The sequence below is a fragment of the Rattus rattus genome, chromosome 1 (assembly GCF_011064425.1).
Source record: "Rattus rattus isolate New Zealand chromosome 1, Rrattus_CSIRO_v1, whole genome shotgun sequence".
Classification (NCBI taxonomy): Eukaryota; Metazoa; Chordata; class Mammalia; order Rodentia; family Muridae; genus Rattus; species Rattus rattus.
The window spans coordinates 254502430-254521831 of record NC_046154.1 but is presented as its reverse complement, the minus strand read 5'-3'; the positions used below and the strand labels follow the sequence as shown (position 1 = coordinate 254521831).

The 19402-nt window shown below is 48.6% G+C and overlaps 1 protein-coding gene and 2 non-coding genes across 3 annotated transcripts; 1 reads left to right on the top strand and 2 right to left on the bottom strand.

Annotated features, from left to right (window-relative positions):
• Positions 1-3883: 3883 nt before the first annotated feature.
• On the bottom strand, positions 3884-19320 carry Ribc2 (RIB43A domain with coiled-coils 2). The gene is made up of 7 exons (XM_032890902.1): positions 19054-19320; positions 17817-17898; positions 15322-15666; positions 12412-12530; positions 8430-8657; positions 4919-5085; positions 3884-3964 (listed from the first exon to the last, which is right to left on the bottom strand). Exons 1-7 carry the CDS (start codon positions 19165-19167, stop codon positions 3886-3888), a joined length of 1134 nt encoding a protein of 377 aa, XP_032746793.1. The 5' UTR covers positions 19168-19320; the 3' UTR covers positions 3884-3885.
• On the top strand, positions 7193-7299 carry LOC116890339. Its single transcript, XR_004386561.1, has one exon. It is a non-coding gene; the product is annotated as a U6 spliceosomal RNA (small nuclear RNA).
• LOC116890341 lies at positions 16490-16601 on the bottom strand. Its single transcript, XR_004386563.1, has one exon. It is a non-coding gene; the product is annotated as a U6 spliceosomal RNA (small nuclear RNA).
• Positions 19321-19402: the final 82 nt, after the last annotated feature.

The following is a 19402-nucleotide window of genomic DNA, read 5'->3' as shown; positions in this document are numbered from 1 at the left end:
TTTCCCTAAGTGATGAGCATTTAAGTTTCCTCGGGTCATTACTCTTGGTGGTGGAGAGTCACCGCTGCCTGGTGTGTGGTTTTCCATCTCTCTGTTTACATTGAACTGGTCACTTTCAAGTTCTGGCTTTATCAATGAAAGTGCCGCAGGCATTTCCCGAGAAGGCTTCTGAGAGCTCGTGGGTCATTCATTCGGCTGAGTTAAAATGACTTCCGAGTGCTGTTATTCCACCTTCCTGAGCTCTTTTATAAAAGGGTGTTTTGTTTTTTGAGAGCGGGTCTTACTATGTGGTCCAGGCTGACCTCAAACTCTTGACTCTCCTTCCTCAGTCTCTGGGGTGCTGGGATTAATGGTATGTGCCCTCACATATAACTTAGATCTGCCCTTCACAGGCAGCATAAAACACATTTGAAATGTCCACATTTCAAGAAATAGATGAAGCAAAGAAAGCAGAATATTAACTGTAGATGTAGGCTGTGGGTGTGTGCATACTGTACAACTCCTTTTACCTTTTCTGGGTTTAAAGTTTCTCAGAATAGAATAATAAAAAAATTAAAATACAAAGTCTAAAAGACTATTCAGAAACATAGTAGAGGGCTCCTAGCCTGGGCCCAGCTGTGGGAAATCTCTTCGCCCATAATGTTGCTGAACTAAAGTGGTGTCCCAAGCCCTGAGGTTAACTTTTTTTTTTCCCTGCCTGGCCACAGGGAACTGTGCTGCTGGCCCCCAGCAGGGGATGTCTGTAATGGTAACAGAAAGGGACTTTCTTTTGGGGACACACAGGCATAATTAGATACAGAACACTGGTCTACTGGAAATCGGTAGCAAGCTATGTCTCTGCACCCTAAGTCCTTGTGTGTAGACATTAGGACTGCTAATGGCTTCAGTCTTCTGTGCTCATGGGTGACTCAACCTTGCACTCCTCTGCAGGAATGAATACTCTCAGATCTTCCACTGGGTCATAGGACATTCCCTGCCTAGGGACTGTCATGAGATCGTCATGAGATCTCAGACTTGAAGAGGCCTTGGTGCTCATAGAGTAGAGAGACATACCCCACCCCACCCCTTACTGCCCCAGTTCTCACCGTACCTCCCTCATCTCAGTTACATTGTCTCTTGCTGTGAAAAGACACCGGTGACCTTGGCAACTCTTATAAAGAAAAGTTTTTAGTTGGGGTTGGCTTATAGGTTCAGAGGTTTAGTCCATTATCATCATAGCGGGAAGTAGGGAAGCGTGCAGACAGACAGGATGCTGGAAAAGGAGTCGAGAGGTCTACATCTGGATTGGCAGGCAACAGGAAGAGAGTGAGTCACTAGGCCAGGCTTGACCTTCTGAAAAGCCAAAGCCCACCCCCCAGTGACACACTTCTTCCAACAATGACAAGCCTAGTCCAACAAGGCCACACCCGGTAATGTAATAGTACCGCTTCCTATGTGCCTGTGGGGGCCATTCTCATTCAAACCACCACAGTCCTCAAAAGTGGGAGGATCCACCACCTCAGCAGGCTGCCTACTGTCCATCAACAGAATGGCGTTCAGCGCAGACCTGTTGGAATCACTGACAGACCCTGTGCTCCTAGGCATTTTATTCTGTGGTGGGATGACTTGTGTTTCTGCCTTCCGATAGTTCAGACTGTAACCTTACTTGTGATTAGAATAGGTTTGACCCCCATAGACTCATGTTTGAATGCTTGGCCCACAGGTAGTGGCACTATTAGAAGGTGTGGCCTTGTTGGAGGAAGTGTGTCACTGTGGGGGTGGGTTTTGAGGTCACATAGTGCTTAAGCTCTGTCCCATGTGATCCAGACCCTCTTCCTAGCTGTCTATGAAGACAGTCTCCTCCTGGCTGCCTTCAGATCAAGATATAGAACTCACAGCTCTTCCAGTATCATGTCTGCCTGGATACTGCTGTGTATCCCTCCATGATGATATTTGACTGAACCTTTGAAACTTTAAGCTCCAGTTAAATGCCTTAGTCCTGGTGTCTCTTCACAGCAATAAAAACCCTAAAATTCTTGGAAATAGGGTAATTATAAGTGCAATTAACATGAAGTCATTACATCCTGTCTCAAGATGACTGGCGTCATTATCTTCCTGGCATCTTCATCACAAACTTCTAACCCTCGGAACTGTAAAGAACTAGAAATGTCTACTCTGTGGTCTGCTGTAGTGCTTTCAAGGCTCCCTCTCCAAAACACCCACACCATGCTTTCTTCCTGGCCTGTGTTCTGTGTCCCCCCCCCTCCCCGAGCTGAGGACCGGAACCAGGGCCTTGCACTTCTTAGGCAAGCGCTCTATCACTGAGCTAAATCCCCAAACCCCGTGTTCTTGTCTTTTTTTTTTTTTTTTTTTTTTCGGAGCTGGGGACCCAACCCAGGGCCTTGCACTTCCTAGGCAAGCACTCTACCACTGAGCCAAATCCCCAACCCCGTGTGTTCTTGTCTCTTAATGCACTCTTAGAATCAGAAGCTCTTGCTCAAGAAATGATGGCTAGGTTCTAGAGGTGGGTGCCCTGGGTTTGGTAGTGGGGCCACCCAAGTATATAGATGGGCACTGTGTAGCCCACAGAGGTTCCTCTGCAGGGACTGGGCCCTGGCCTCTTCTCAGGTGAGAGTCTTTGGTTTCCATGGGTCTCGGCAACATTTTAGTCAGTGTCATAGGATTCCACATTGATCTAAGAAGAGAAGCCTAGTTTCCTTGTTGGTGGAGCCATTCACAGGGTGTAGGGGTGGTCTCCGAGGAAACCACAAGGTTGTATGGAATGAGCCAAAGTGAAGCCTGTAGGCCCTGCAGTTGACCAAACACCGTGAGCCACTTTGTCACTACCACTGAGTCTGGGTTCAGGTGGGAGTGTTTAAAGGACATGCCTCCAGGAAGCCTGTTCATAACTGAGGGCAAGAGAGGCAGCCACTGAGTGCACACTGCTCTGCTGACCTCAGTTCAAGAACAGTTTGACCTTCCGGAAAGCCCAGCAGCTTCAGCAGGAGCCTAGTTCCTGGAGAATGCATCTGTAATGGGTGAATGTGTAGGTCTCCTTGGTCTGAATGTCCCACTCTGGGGATGTCCAGACCCAGGAGGAACACTGTTGCTAGCGGAAGTTCCAGACAGAGAAGATGGGCGTAGAGGGGAAATGAGTGCCTCGGGACCATGTCCCTGAAGGGAGGTAATACTTACTGCCCAGGATCTGGTGACAGGATTGCTGCAGGGCTGCAGGCTGGAGCAGAGGCCTAGACACTAGGAAGGGAGATGCTACATTGGGCACCAGAGGCTGAGCAAGTAGCAGAGGGCACTGGGTCCTCCCCAACCAGCAGGGCTCCCAGGTCAGCTTGCTTTTCTTACAGCAAGAAATAAAAACTGATGCTTTCAAGAAGCCACTGCTGCCTGGGGTCTTTGCTATAAGATCTGGGAGATAAAACGGCTGAAAGCCAGATTTGGTGGGTTCAATCCTGAGTGCTGAGATATTCTGGGGGGAGGGGTGGGCGTGGGGAATCACCATAAGGCCCTAATTTAAATGTATTCCTTTAAATTAGGTTCTCCCACTAGACAATGAGAGTGGTTATGGGATTAGGCCCTCTTTGTGGTGGGAATCCAAGTAAGGGATGCTTTATGGCGGAAATGATGTTCGCTGATATGGCGAATGACTCAGCAGCCAGCTTGGAGCTTGAGTAGCACACAGGCCCTCAGTGTAGCCTCTCTAGAATGGTTCACTGTGCCCTATGTCCTCAGCACCCAAAGCTGTGCTAGAGACCTCCACAGAGCAGAGCTAGGCCGAGTGTGCACGTGCCCATAAGGGGATGTTCAGACCAAGGAGTAGATTCACTTGGGAATGAGTGTGACTCCTAGGGGACCACACTACTGTAAACAAGACAAGAGGAGTCTTTTCCATTAGCGGCTTCTTGTATTAAACTGTGAGAAATAGTCTTCTGTGGGTTGACTTGAGGGGGCTGCATCCAATTGTCTTTTCCTAATGACAAAAGAAAACAGATGAGCAAACGTGGGGCAAAGCTCGTGAGCAGATTATCCAAACACTACAGAATCTGTTCAACACTAAGGATGAGCTCAAAACAAAGAGCTTCCTGGGCCTAGAGCGAGGGCTCAGTGGCTAAGAGCAATTGCCCTTGCAGAGAACCTTGGTTCAGTTCCCAGCGCCCACGTGGAGGCACACATTAGTATGCAACTCCAGTCTCAGGGGATCTGATGCCCTCTTCTGGCCTTTGTGACACTTCATGCGAGTGGTACACAGGATTCATGTAGGCAACACACCTGCCTATACATATATACCGTCAGTGACTCCCGGTATCAGTGACTCATGGGGACATCCCACATGAGTATGACCATATCTTTTTTTTTTTTTTAAAGATTTATTTATTAGAGGGCATCAGATCTCTTTATAGATGGTTGTGAGCCACCATGTGGTTGCTGGGAATTGAAATCAGGACCTCTGGAAGAGCAGTCAGTGCTCTTAACCACTGAGCCATCTCTCCAGTCTCAGAATATGACTATATCTTGTCAGGTCAGGAGTGCTGCTCCTTTTAAGCCCCAGTGGCTGCCATGGCAACTGTCAGACCCTGTGGTGACAGGTTCTAGTTGGAGCAGATTCCTGGGTTCCCTTCAGGACTCAAGGATAGAGTAGCTGAGTGGTAAACACTTACCTGGTGTTCGCTTGCTACTTTATCTGGCATGGACACACCCCAGCGCTACTCTTGGGGTTCAGCCTGTACCCAGCTGACTGACATGTAAAAGGGCCTGGAGACACTGAACGTGGGCTACTATTGAACCCCCAGGCTCAGCTGTGAAGCCTCCTTCAGGAAGCCTCCCTGATTTCCCATGTGACGGGTGTTACTCAGGCACATAAGGTACCCGGTGACCTATGGGCTGCCCACCTACTCTGCACCGACTTGAGGTCCCTGGCACTCACTGTAAATACTGCTGCTTGGCCAGGCTGAGGTTGCTGCAGTCCAAGGCCTTGCGCTGTTCCCGCAACAAACGCTGCTGTTGTCGCTCCTGCAGCAGGCTGGCATGAGCCTTCCGGGTCCTGCGCAGGTCCCAGTCCATGTTGTGCTGGCGCTCTTCCTCCTGAAGCCTCTGCAGGCAAGACACGGGTTTACTACCGTCCCTTAGGTCCAGGAGCCTGGGGGGCTCACCTGGGAAGCCTGGCCTCTTTTTATGGATGGGGAAACCGAAGTTTGAAGAAGGGGAAAAGAGGTGACCTCTCCCACTCTGCCTTCATCCTGTGTGGCTTGGCTGCTTTCTGCCCTCAAATGGCATGAATACTCTCTCATTCCTGAAGGAACAGTGGGGACCTGCCTTCCACAGTGCTTCCAGCCAGACTGATTCCTGTCAGGTCCAAAGGAGGGTTCCCAGCTGGCTTTGCAACACCAACTACCGCCCCAGCAAGCTGTCCAGCGTGGGGGTTGCTTGTAGAATCCCTGAACATACAGACAGAAGCCTCACTCAGTGAGAACAGCGTCACCCTGGGAGTGTTGGGGATAGCCTAGTTCCAGATAACTTGCCTTTCAGCCCTAGACATGCACTCCAGATCCTTCTTTGCCTAGCATGGAGTCCTCCAGAGGACAGTGGGGGAGAAGTGGCTCCCAAGAGGGCTCAGCTCAGCAGACTTGCCACAGTAATCTCCCAGGAGAAGCAACAGGGTGGGCCAGGCTGAAGGAAAGATGTGTATCCACACCAGAGCGGGAGGGGAGTCAGCATGGCCTCGTGTCAGGACCAAAAGTCAGCCTACACTGATTTAGCTACCTGCTACCTGAGAGGAGTGGCCTTGCTTCTGGGAATCTCAGAGGCCTCTCTGTAAAGAGATTGCTCAAAGGTACCCTGCCAGCTACATAAGACGCATTTGCTTCAACATGAGCTCCATTTCCCAGATCACCTGGGGCTCAGAGGGCATGAGGAAGACAAAGCAGCAAGAGCCACAGAACAAGGGCCTGAGCAACAATTTTAATGTGGTCTTTTCCCTTTGTGTGTTCCTGCCTTTAGATCTTCTAGATTAAAAACTAGGCCAAAATGCTAGGTTCAGGGTAGGTGGCCAACCTTTGTTGCACAGTCTCGCTGAACAGAAGTATGATAGACAGGCAAAGACTGCCATTTACGTTCTCTTCTCTTCACTCAGGCCAGCCCTCCATGTACCCATCACAGGGCTGCCCTCCATGGACCCATCACAGGGCTGCCCTCCATGGACCCATCACAGGGCTGCCCACCATGTACCCAGCACAGGACTGCGCTCCATGTACCCAGCACAGGGCTGCCCACCATGTACCCATCACAGGGCTGCCCTCCATGTACCCAGCACAGGGCTGCCCTCCATGTACCCAGCACAGGGCTGCCCTCCATGTACCCATCACAGGGCTGCCCTCCATGTACCCAGCACAGGGCTGCCCACCATGTACCCAGCACAGGACTGCGCTCCATGTACCTGTCACAGGGCTGCCCTCCATGTACCCAGCACAGGACTGCGCTCCATGTACCTGTCACAGGGCTGCCCACCATGTACCTGTCACAGGGCTGCCCTTCCTCACCCCAGCACTTCTGCCTGCTGGGTTGTTGAGGGGCCAGTCCACATCCCGGGAGTCACTTTGGTGCAGGGGTTTCTTCTCTATTCTCCAGGGACATTTTCCTTCCCTGACCCTCCAGGACATCCCTCTGGATCTGTCTACCCACCCCTCCCCCACTGGCTTCAACAGGTCCCTGCTTTATAAATGATGACCATGCCTGAGCCCCAGACCTCAGGGCTCCTCTCCTCTTGTCTGCACTTGCCCACAATGGCACCCAGGATTGCTGCCTTGCTACTCTTTGTAACAACTCCCACACTTAAGGCTCTAGCCGAGACCTTGCTCTGAGTCCTGATCACACACCTGCTCCTCTCGGCTTTCCCCCACCTACCCTTTACCTGGAAATTGTAGGCAGAACATGATATGAATTCCTCAGTAGCCATTATTCTCTTGTCCTCGATAGAAAAGGACTAGCAATACATTTCCCATTGTCCTTTATAATCAGATTAACTTTCTAAATGTTGTCTAATAAAACATGACTGGAGGGGTTGGGGATTTAGCTCAGTGGTAGAGCGCTTGCCTAGGAAGCACAAGGCCCTGGGTTCGGTCCCCAGCTCCGAAAAAAAGAACCAAAAAAAAAAAAAAATGACTGGAAATATCTTGTGAAATTCCTTTAAACTGTAATCTCTGTGCTCGCTTCGGCAGCACATGTACTAACATTGGAATGATACAGAGGAGATTAGCATGGCCCCTGCGCAAGGATGACACGCAAATTCGTGAAGCTTCCATATTTAAAAAAACAAACTGTTAACCTTGCTTCTCCCCAGTTTGCTCATGTACGTGATGGCTGGCATTTAAACAGCCATTATACACAGGGCAGGACCAGATGCTAAGGATGGCAGAACACAGTGGCCACAGAGCTTCTATTCAAGCCTCAGGCTGTTCTGAGGATCGATACAGACAGACAGATTCTACCTTGCTTAAAATGCTGGAGTTGATGCTTTGGGGTTTCTTCTCTTTTGCCACCTCAGGCAAATATTGTGGTTTGTCCTGGAGTTATCTCTATTTTGATGCTAATTCCACTGCCCCAAGGACAGCTGCCTAGTCACGGACTCAGGACTCAGGTGACTTCACCAGAACCTTCTCCCCATTGATTTTGTAAAGTACAGGTGAGGGGCAGGTACAGGATAGAAGGAGGCCTGTCATTGGAGGAGAAGGAAGGATGGGCGGGAGAGAAGTTTGAAGGAGGAAGAGACTAGAAGAGAAAGGAGAGACAGGAGACAGGAGAGAGGGGAGAAGCCATGGCAGGTGATGTTAAGATTCTGCTCTGTGTATTTACAGGTTGTTATCAATGTTCTTAAGGGATGGATGGTACCGGGCTTTGTATGTTTAAGTGGGCAATTATATCTTACCAATTAGGTCAAAGATAATAATTGTGTTATGTGCTCTTTTATGTGAGGGTTTGAGTGTAGGAAAGTGTGCGGCTGGGATGTGTTTCCACCTAGATATCTAGCAGATATCTTGGGCACCGCGGTGCGGACCTAGTGGGGTAAAAGACCACAATACTTTTTTATTTTTATATTTTTACGACAACAGGCAAACCTAACCCCACAGATGCCTAATGGACATTATGCAGTCCAAAATTGTACTTGTAAGCTCCCCGATCCTCCCAGCCTGCCCCTTGCCCCAGCTTCCCATCTCTGGAGATACCAGTTCTATCCTCTGAAAGGCCTGTAGTCACCTTCCCCTCCTCCCTCACATTTGCTAGACACATCATATGCGGCCAGAGTTTCTGGCTGTTATCTCTCACCACAGTGAAAACGGCCTGCAGCAGAGGCAGCTCTCAGAGTGAGCATTGACACAGAAGCTGAGTGTGTGGGTAGCTCAGGGGTGCAGAGGTGGCTCTGTGGCCTGGGAGGGACTCACCAGTTTCTCATGGATTTGCTGCTTCCATGTTGACCAGATCTCCTCCAACTGCTCCCGGTTCATGCCCTTCCAGCGGTCAAGCATCAGATGGCGAGGTCCAGAGTTGCTGGCTGCCTGCTGAGGGTCCTCAGTGAGTAGGTCCCCACGCAGCAGGTTGGTGATCTCGCTCATGTTGTCCTCTTGTTCTTGTTGTTTCACTTGCCTCTTCCTTTCTGCCAACTCCACAACCTATGCAGAGAGGACGTCAGAATACGCTGGAGTGACTACCAGGTCAAGGCTGGCTGGGGACCCCAGCTATCAGAGCACTGCTGGGCAGTGGCTGGGCTTTGGGTCATTCCCCACAGCAATGTGTACAACTGTGGATTTCTATACCAACTTGTCAAAGCAAGGCACTGCCCACCGGCTTGTCCCTAGGCAGTGCATCCATGGTCCCTAAACCCTTTAGACACCTGTGTACAATACAGTGTGACATCTAAGAGTAGAAGCACACTGCTGCCCCAGCAGTCCTGACAGTTTCAGCATGGCCCTGGTTACAAATGAGTTCCTGTCCATTTACCGTTCAAGGCCTGGAGGTGAGGAACTGTGTGATTTGTACAGTGAGTCGCCTGCCCTTGCTAGGCTGCAGATATTTCCCTGTACAGTCAAGAGATGGTGTGATGGTTATTCTTGGTTGTCAATTTGACGATATATGGACTTAACTAAAACTCAGGCTGCTGGGTACATATGTGAGAAACTTTTACTGGATCATTTGAGGTGGGAAGACTATAGCAGTTTGAATAAGAATGCTCCCAAAGGGATTAGAAGGATTAGGAGGTGTGGCCTTGTTAGCAGAAGTGTGTTGCTGGGGATCAGCTTTAAAATGTGTGGACTTTCAAAAGTCTACACCAGGCCCAGTGTCTGTCTCCCTGCGCCGTTGGGTCAGGACGAAAAGTTCTCAGCTACCTCTCCAGAACATGCATGCCACCATGCTCCCATCATGATAATCCTCTGAAATTGTAAGGTTTTAAACGCTTTCTTTCATAAGAGTTGCTTTGCTCATGGTGTCTCTTCACAGCAATACAACAGTGAGACAAAGATCCACCTTAAATCTGGGCTCACCCCTGCGGGCAGCCTATATAAAGGACACGGGAGAAGGAAACTTTGCTCTTTTCTTGACATCAGTTTCACCAGCAAGTTCATTACTCACTGGTGTTAGAGCCTACTTCTTTGGGATTCTGAGGTATACTGGTGACCACCTCATAGACTGAATAACAACCATTGGGTTTCTGGACTTTCTGTCAGCCATTGTTGGAATAGCCTGACCCATGACCTGTAAAACTATAGCTATATTCATTCACTCTGTCAGTTCTGTTTGTCTAGAAAACCCTGACTGATACAGATGGATTAGGAGACATTTCCCAGCATCAGCCGATCTGCTTAGAAAGAATGGGCAGAAGACTCACAAGGCGGGTGTGGAATGGGTTTATAATTTTAGCTAGCCCATGTAAAAGACACACAATCCAGGTATTTTATTTACAAACTGTAAGCCTAGATTGGGCAGGCTTGGAGTTCTATTAACTTATTTTTCAGTTATAAAATTCCTTGTTACTTGTTGTTTCTCCTGGCCACGTGCTCCTGTCCATCTCCTCTCATGGCAGCCTCCTCCACCTCTGTCTTCTTTCTTCCTCCTCTCCCTCTACCTGCAACCCCCTCACTAGATCCTCAAATCCCACCTTCCTCCCTCCACTGCCCAATCACAGGCTCTAGCCTTTTATTGACCAGTTAAACTGGGGAGCAAGGTTTCATATAGCATCTCCTGGTGCATATGTGGATGTGCTCATTGTGTCTACAGGCAACTACATCGCGAGAAGCCAGTATTTAGAGGAGAATACAAGCAGCATGAGACAGACCCACTACAGGCAGGGGTTTGCAGGAGGACAGCTGCCCTGTCACCCAGCACAGGCTTTGTGGCAGTCAAGACCAAATTCAGATACTTACTTGGATAGCCTCGGAAAACTGCTCATCAATGATTTGGCATTAGTCAGCCTCTTTGGTAGGGCTGTCAAATAGGCAAACATGCTAACAGGGAATCCTTGCCAGGGTTAAAAGTATCAGCCACCAGGGTTGGAAAGATAGCTTATTGTTTAAGAGCAGAGGCCCTAAGTCCTAGTCTCAAGCGCCCATACCAGGCAGCTTCCAGCTTCCTGTAACTCCAAGTCCAGAGTATCTGACAATTGGCCTCTTGAAGGTAACTGCATTCACATGACCCAGAATAAAAATAATCAAATAAATCTTAAATCGTGGCTACCCTTCAGAGGCCTAACAATGTGCTAAACTGTCCTAACACCACATGGGTTCTCAGATTTAATAGCAAGTGTAATAGTCATTACTGCTGACTGTGGCACTGTGCCTGACCCTGGGCTTATTCTACCCTACAAAATGTGAGCAAGGGAGGCTGTGTGGGTTCTTGGAGGACATGGATGGGAACAACACATCCTTTCCTTTCTGTGCTGCTGGGACCTCTCCATCACCTGCCCTGACTCAGCCAGCCTGGGATGGACACACAGCTGGAGGGGACATTGGTTTTGTGCTGGGAAACAGTCAGTGACTTCTTTTTTTTTTTTTTTTCCTTTTCTTTTCTTTTTTTCAGAGCTGGGGACCGAACCCAGGACCTTTACCACTGAGCTAAATCCCCAACCCCCAGTCACTGACTTCTAAGGTGTGCTTTACTAGAGCAATAATGCGTGCCTTTGGGTAAAGTGGGTGTTGCCTTCACCCTCACTCTGCACATGATAAAACAGGTGTCTACGGGCTTGCCTAAGGCTGCAGAGAAGGGCTTTGCCTTGAACCTTACACATATGCTCTGAAGCCTGCATGCTAAACCCTAATATCACACCATCTTCTGATAGAATAAGCAGTCCCCACTGTGCCTGCCCTGCTGACAACCAATAGCCCGTCTGAGATGTTCTTTTCTTCTTTGGGACAGGGCCTCTCTGTGTAGCCCAGCAAGGCCAGGAACCATATCCTTCCTTGGAGTGTCCGAATCACAGGTGTGGACTATCATGCCCAGCATGGAATTTTCTTTAACTTTTAATATTCCTGGCTAAATGGCAAAGTCTCATACCAGTCAGGAATAGGAGCTGTGAAGGCAGAAATGCAGCTTCCTCAGACAGAGGCACTGTGACAATGCTGTCCCAAGTATCCATGTGAATGGGGAGTGGTGGGGTCTGAGGGTATCACTGCAGATGCTTATTAAAATAGTATGGACTAAGCCAACCAGAGTGGTGGTACATGCCTTTAATCTTGGTACTCAGGAGGCAGAGGCATGAAGATCTTTGAACTCAAGGAGGCCAGTCTCCTCCACAAACTGAATTCCAGGACAGCCAGGACTACATGGGAAGACCTTGTCTTGATTTAAAAAGAAAACCAAGAGTAAATGTGAAGTCTTCCTAAGACCATCGGTTTAGAGCCGGGGTAAATCACATAGTACCACATGTGGAAACAAACAGACAAAACAGCAACCAACAAAAACAAAACAAAACAAACCTCAGAGGAGGATGCAGTTTCCAAAGGAATAAGAAACTTGGAGTCACTTCAGGAGGGGCTGGAGGACAGGAGGCTTATGGGGCAGCAGATGGTTGGGAAGAGGAGGGTGTATTAGTGGGCACTGACTGCCTGATTACTGACCTATGGCCCGATAAGACTGAGACAAGCCCAGACCAAGGGGTGCTCATCTGGGCAGATGTTCCCATCCTCATTCAGAAGGTTTTAAAAAGTGACCCTCCCAAGTCCTGCAGCCTCTTGCATGGAGAACTTTATAGGTTTCACTCTTAGTTGACGGACAGGCCAAATCAGATTTCATTTACCTCTGTCATGGGGTGAGCCCTGTCAGAGCTGGTGGCATGAGTGGTCTGGTTTTGGAACCCCTCAAAACTCTGGAGCCCCTCCAGGGAAGCTGCTGTGTGCATGCCCTTCCCCGCAGACCGAGCTCAGGGTGTCATACCTGTTTCTTGTTGAACTCTTTCACTGCTGCGCAGACTGCCTTCCTGGTGGTGATTTCCAGCCTCTGCAAGTCTCTGGCTGCTTCATCAAACTTTAGTTCCGTCTGTGTGTGGAGGAGTTCTGCCAGGAGAGAAGACATATGTGTATGCTGACTAGAAGGACCCCCAGTCGTGTGGTGATTCACTCATTCCTTACTATGGGAGAGAAGGGGGAGTGAGTAGAGGGAGAGGAGACTATATGCCTCACAGGTTCTAGGAGATTTAAGTGTAGCTCCTACATCTTTGTGAACAGGAGTACTAGCGATCTCTATGGATTGATGCTGTTTGTTGTGAACTGATGATGTCTGCAGCAGTCCTGAGGTAGATTAGTCAGGCCCCTAGTCTATCAGGAGATATTTGATGATGTCTGCAGCAGTCCTGAGGTAGATTAGTCAGGCCCCTAGTCTATCAGGAGATATTTGATGATGTCTGCAGCAGTCCTGAGGTAGATTAGTTAGGCCTCTAGTCTATCAGGAGATATTTGATGATGTCTGCAGCAGTCCTGAGGTAGATTAGTTAGGCCTCTAGTCTATCAGGAGATATTTGATGATGTCTGCAGCAGTCCTGAGGTAGATTAGTTAGGCCTCTAGTCTATCAGGAGATATTTGATGATGTCTGCAGCAGTCCTGAGGTAGATTAGTCAGGCCTCTAGTCTATCAGGAGATATTTGATGATGTCTGCAGCAGTCCTGAGGTAGATTAGTTAGGCCTCTAGTCTATCAGGAGATATTTGATGATGTCTGCAGCAGTCCTGAGGTAGATTAGTCAGGCCCCTAGTCTATCAGGAGATATTTGCAGCCTGACAAAGGCAAGAAGTGGTAGCACTCAGGAAAAAAGACTGCAGAAACAGCCGAGAGGCAGAGCAGAGTGCCAGGTCACAGACACTTGTGGAGTAGTAGCAGAACTTTGTTAGGCCAGTGAAGGGGACAAGGAAGGATGAAGGTCAAGGGAGTGAAGTAGAACGGCCTGTAGCCAGAACAGGCTTCCAAACATGGCCTAGCACTGTTAACAGCAGCTGTTGCTTAGCCTCTGAGCCCTGCCCTCATGGTGCTGACCTATAGCTTCTGCTTTCTGTGCTTGTGCTTTGAGGGCTCCTCCATATCTCCCAAACCAAAGAACACAGACTCTTCCTTGTGCTGGGGACACAGGGCCTCACACATGCTAGGCAAGTTCTCCAACACTGTGCTACACCCCAGTCCCAAAGGACCAGCCTCTCTCTTTTGCCTTGACTTTCCTGCCTCTGCCATACCTGCATCCACAGCTCCTTCTTCATTTGTTAGTCGGCATGCACCAGGGGGCGATGAAGAGCCCCATATTGCTCAGGATGCACACACGGAACTTGGAAACACACAACCCTCCTCAAACAGATATACAAAGGGTGATAGTCCACAGAGGAAAGGGAGGGGGAGAGAAAATGTAGGCTGGAGTGTGGGGCCCAAGAACCAGCTTCTCTAGGAGGACGTGTTTATTCAGATCCACAGGACTAAATGGACAGGGCAGATGCAAAGGACCTGAGGTGGGAGAGACACCACAGAGTCTCAACATGAAAGCCAAAACGTTTGAAGTGCCATGAGTGAGCGATGTTGTCTGGGTGGGCAATGCCATGAGTGAGCGATGTTGTCTGGGTGGGCAAAGGCCCAGCACGTAGAGCCTATGGTGCATGATGAGTTCAAGCTTCTCTACACCCTGTGAAGACACGAGACAGTTTTGAGCTGGGATGAGAGCATGGGTTGGTGTGGTCGCTCAACTTGACAGTTTGGGGGAAGTCTTACTCTGCCTGTCATGTTGAGAGTGAATTAGACAGGGGAGTAACAGTTACAAAGCCATTAGCAGAGGCCCATCCAGATGAGTCAGTGCCATGGCTTGTCTCAAGGTGGTGGCAAAGGTGGCAGGTAGGGGTAGTTCAAAGTGTATGCAGGAGGTAGAAGGGCCACGGTTGAGATGAAAGTGAGGTCAGGTTTCTGGTTTGATGGGCAAGGAGGGAGCTCAAGGAGGAGTAGATCCAACAGAGCAGCCCAGGGAGGGAACTGGCCTTGGAGTAAATGTGTACATCAAAGAGGCTGAGGCTAAGGCTGACTTCAGATAGGAGAGCAGGACAGCCCTGGGTCAGGCTGCTCACAGCAGCCCTAGGACATGTGGACAGAGGAGGCTGGGAGGGAGGGAAGACCACCAGGGAGAAAGGAGGCTTGGAGGAGCCCAGGCTGAGCAAGGAGACTGAAGCGGCTGAGGAGGGAGGGCGGTGGCTCCCACTTAGTTCAGGTTTGCTCTTCCTTACTCAGTCACTAGTGTTGCACCCAGAGGACCAGATACTGCTGTGACTGCCTGCCTAGGAGGGGCTGACCGCTCCATGGAGGCAGAACATGCTGGTTTTTTGTTTTTTGTTTTCATTCCCCCTGGAGAGGTTCTTTCATGTCTGCAGCCAGAGGTCCCCGGGTCCAGAGAGTCCTGGTGAGGACCTGCTAGCACTGGGCCTATAACTGGGCTCCCAAAGTACCCAACAGAACCTCCATTTCCACACCCAGGAGACTTGCAAGATCTTCTACACTTTTATCCACCTTCCAAACAGGCTGTTGAGTTCTGCCGTGGCTTCCCTCAGTGATGGACTGTGAGCTGTTAGTTAAAGAAACCCTTTCCTCTCAAGTTGCTTTTGGCTAGGCTGTTTTTTATCACAGCAACAGAAAGCAAACTAGGACAACGAGCATGCTCAGAACACGTTCCCTGTACCATGGCGGCACTTGGAGATGCTGACTCCTAGGGTTGAGGGTTTTGACTTTTGTAATGTTAGTAGGGCTCTGAAAAGTGTCCACTAAAACTGAGTTAGACGGTGACTTGCTGCCAAGACTCCTGTGCTCACCTCATCTTCTCTTCCCTTACCTGCCAGTTTGTGTTCAGCCTGGGCTCGCTCCCATTCCCCGTGCTGCTGCAGAGACCATTCTCGGTTCTGTTCCTTCTGGATCCTCTTCCTCTCTTGGAATTTTAAATCCTCCCCCATGAACTTCTGCATGCCTGATATGGTGTTCTGCGTGTCATTGTCTGAAACCCAGGCTGGAAGCTCTTTCTTAAGGGCCAGGGGGTCAGAAAGATCAAATTCACGGCGAGTTTCTGGCTTCTGAAAACGCTGCTGGAAGTCATTGATAGCTCTACACAGCTGCTTCCTTTGCCTCAGTTCCCGATCATGCATTATGCACATGACTTTGTCATTGTGCCTCATTTCGGCAGCTAGCAAAGACACAGCATTCATATAAGGCACGGTGGGTAAAAATAGATCTACTTTAAAATAATTTCCATGACTTAAAGACGAGGTTCCAAAACCATAACCATTAAAGGAACAGTATCTACGCATATAAAAACAGATCGTAAATACACAGGAAAACCAACTGAAAGATGAGCCTAGGCCAGGACAGGCGCGTCACTGTAAAGAAACCCAAGTGGGCAACGCACTTAGAAAGAAACATTAACCTCTCGTGGGAAGCATTTAATGAACTTCAGGAAGAAAGTTTAAAGCGTTGCTGATGGCTGCATTAGTAGTGATGTGAGGGATGAGGCTGAGGTTGTCCCACGCACCGCTTGTTGAAGCATAACGTTATACACTTCTAATAAGGCAATCTGACCCACCGACTCCACTCCAGGGTCCCTCTCACATGTACACAGGGGACATGTACCCAGGGGACATGTGGACAGTCACTGCAGCAGTATTTGTCAAAAAAGAAAAAACTTTAAAAATCTGGGGGTGATAGTGTACACCTTCAATCCTAGAATGTGGGATGCAGAGGCCAGCCTGGTCTATGTGGCTTCTGTGCTACCTGTATATACCAAATGTGCACACAACACACACACACACACACACACACACACACACACACACACACACACACACACCATACAAAGATACATAAAAGCAAGTTCTTATTGTTGTGGTTATATAAACAGTACAAGCATAAACACATTGGAAATGCACACTTCTGTAGAAGAAAAAAAGGGGGAAATTGTAACAGGGGGCACTTGTGCTATATACAACACAGTTCTCAGAATGAATTTTTTTTTAAATATGGAACGCTTCGCGAATTCGCGTGTCATCCTTGTGCAGGGGCCATGCTAACCTTCTCTGTATCGTTCCAATGTTAGTTAAATTGGTGCTGCTGAAGCGAGCACCAGAATGAATTCTTAAAGGAGAATACCAGAGGCCAACATGGCCTAGTGGCCGCCGCATGTGTCTGTTACGTCGGTGTTTGAATTACTTTACAAATCAAAATAAACAAGGCTGAAAAGTTCTGAAAATGTATAATAGTATTAAAAAAAATGGCAATTTCCCTCATAGTCCAACTATTCCGACATTAACCGCTGTCAACGAACGGATTCTGTCTTTTTCTAATCATGCTTTAAGACGTAAGTTGGTGGCCCATTTGTCTCTAAAATTTTGTATGTCCAGTTTTTTTTTATATTTAAAAACCTCTATGGTATTTTTAAAAAAGCCAAATGTTCAACAGTTGGTGAAATTGCTGGCCAAGAAAGGAAGACTGGATTGTGTTAGGAATTTTGATCTAGGACCTAGGACACGACTTGAGCCATGTAACTCACCAATGGTTCAGAACTTAGAACTCAGAGCTGCTCTTTGACAGGAAGAAAATGCCCACTTAGTTAGCCGAGCACAAGGAAGTGTGAAATTTGAAAAGAAAGACAGTGAAAATGATAACCACGTGTGCATGCACGTGTCTGTGTGAGTGTGCAATCGAACATGTATGTGCATGAGCGGGTCTATGTGTGTGCACTCATTCATGCTCCGGCATTGCAAGTGTCACTTGATATCAGCGGCTGTCCTCCCTAGGCCAGTGTTAAGTTTTGAAGCAGAGAATGGGTACATATGTACTTAAAGCTTTTCCTTTTTAGAGAAAAAAAAATTAAAGAAAACACAAAACAATCCTAACTTTATTTAAAACATGTCTCCTAAGAGGTACATTAAAATTCAATAACTTCTTTTTCTTGAGAGGAAGGATATGCTTATTAAGTTAACTGAGCACAAGAAATCACAATATTTTAAAAGGAGAAAGACCATAAAAATGATAACTCTGGGGGTTGGGGATTTAGCTCAGTGGTAGAGCGCTTGCCTAGCAAGCGCAAGGCCTTGGGTTCGGTCCCCAGCTCCGGAAAAAAAAAAAAAAAAAGATAACTCTGTGTACTCTGTGTATGTGCTCACACCTGTGCGTGAGTGTGTGTGTGTGTGTGTGTGGCTCCTGTGTGTGCACTCATGAACAGTCAGGGCACTGAGTCCCAGGACCCAGGAGACACAAAGCAGATGCCATGGTTTTCTCAATCATGGAAAAAGAAAGACATGAGGCCCTAAGATAGATGGGCCTTTTAGAAATGCTCACCAAAGGTTTCATCCCTAGCTTTTTCAGTTACTTCTTTTATCTTCTGGTTACGAACTTGAACATCCCAGGCTTGTGTGTCTCCCTAGGAATGTTAAAGGGAAGAGAGGTTAGAGCCAGCTATCGGTATTCAGTAGGCCACCACTCTCCCTACCCCACCCCATCCCCAACATTGGTTTTTTGTTTGTTTGTTTGTTTGTTTTTCTCCATCTTTATTAAATTGGGTATTTCTTATTTACATTTCAATTGTTATTCCCTTTCCTGGTTTCCAGGCTGACATCCCCTCTAACCGCTCCCCCTCCCCTTCTCTATAGGTGTTCCCTTCCCCATCCTCCCCCCATTACCGCCCTCCCCCCAACAATCCCATTCACTGGGGGTTCAGTCTTGGCAGGAGCAAGGGCTTCCCCTTCCACTGGTGCCCTTACTAGGCTATTCATTGCTACCTATGCAATTGGAGCCCAGGGTCAGTCCACTTATAGTCTTTGGGTAGTGGCTTAGTCCCTGGAAGCTCTGGTTGGTTGGCATTGTTGTTCATATGGGGTCTTAAGCCCCTTCAAGCTCTTTCAGTCCTTTCTCTGATTCCTTCAATGGGGGTCCCGTTCTCAGTTCAGTGGTTTGCTGCTGGCATTCGCCTATGTATTTGCCATATTCTGTCTGTGTCTCTCAGGAGAGATCTACATCCGGTTCCTGTCAGCCTGCACTTCTTTGCTTCATCCATCTTATCTAGTTTGGTGGCTGTATATGTATGGGCCACATGTGGGGCGGGCTCTGAATGGGCGTTCCTTCAACCTCTGTTCTAAACTTTGCCTCCCTATTCTCTCCCAAGGGTATTCTTGTTCCCCTTTTAAAGAAGGAGTGAAGCATCCGCATTTTGGTCATCCTTCTTGAGTTTTATGTGTTCTGTGCATCTAGGGTAATTCGAGCATTTGGGCTAATATCCACTTATCAATGTTTAAATAACACTCCTCTGTGAAGCCCTCTCTGATTTCCCCTCCAGGCGCCAGTCGGTGCTGGTGTGGATCCCACTGCATTTTCTATGTTTTAAAGTCTGTCTCTTTCATAGTAGTGAAAGGTCTCTCACTTCCTGGACCCAGGGCATTTGTCACCTGGGGAACTGGCTCCTGCTGGGACATTCATGAGCAGGTAAGGATTTCCAAGTCCACCCGGCCAAAGTTGGTGCTTTCAAATAAAGGCTCCATCAGAGCCTTGGCTCCTCTCTGTCCCGTTCCAAGTGTCTCACCCCAATGATCCTGTTTCTGGCGTCGAAGATCTGTCCCTGCCTGCACAGGTCCATGTACCGCTTCTTGGCTAGGCTGGCCTCCTGTTGTAGGTCTTTAGGAATTGCTACCTCCATGGCTCAGGGGCTTTCTGAACAAACACGGTAAGAAAAGCCCACAGAAATAAGCTACAGCGCCGAGAAGCAGCGCCCACAAAAGTTTGAGAGCAAGTCTGTCTCAGCGGACACAGGCAGTCCGCTTTCCGCAACGATCTTTGTGGCGCAGGAATCGGATTCCCCAGGAGACGCCAACCTCCGTTGCTAAGCAACGGCGCCTCGCTCGCTCGCGCCAGTCTCGCGAGACTTAGAAAAA

Coding starts and splice junctions, on each gene's coding strand:
- Ribc2 (XM_032890902.1), bottom strand. CDS start 19,167: ATGGAGGTAGCAATTCCTAAAGACCTACAACAGGAGGCCAGCCTAGCC. Junction 17,899..19,053: donor CCAGAAACAGGATCATTGGG/GTGAGACACTTG, acceptor TAACATTCCTAG/GGAGACACACAAGCCTGGGA. Junction 5,086..8,429: donor AGCAAATCCATGAGAAACTG/GTGAGTCCCTCC, acceptor TCTTGCCTGCAG/AGGCTTCAGGAGGAAGAGCG.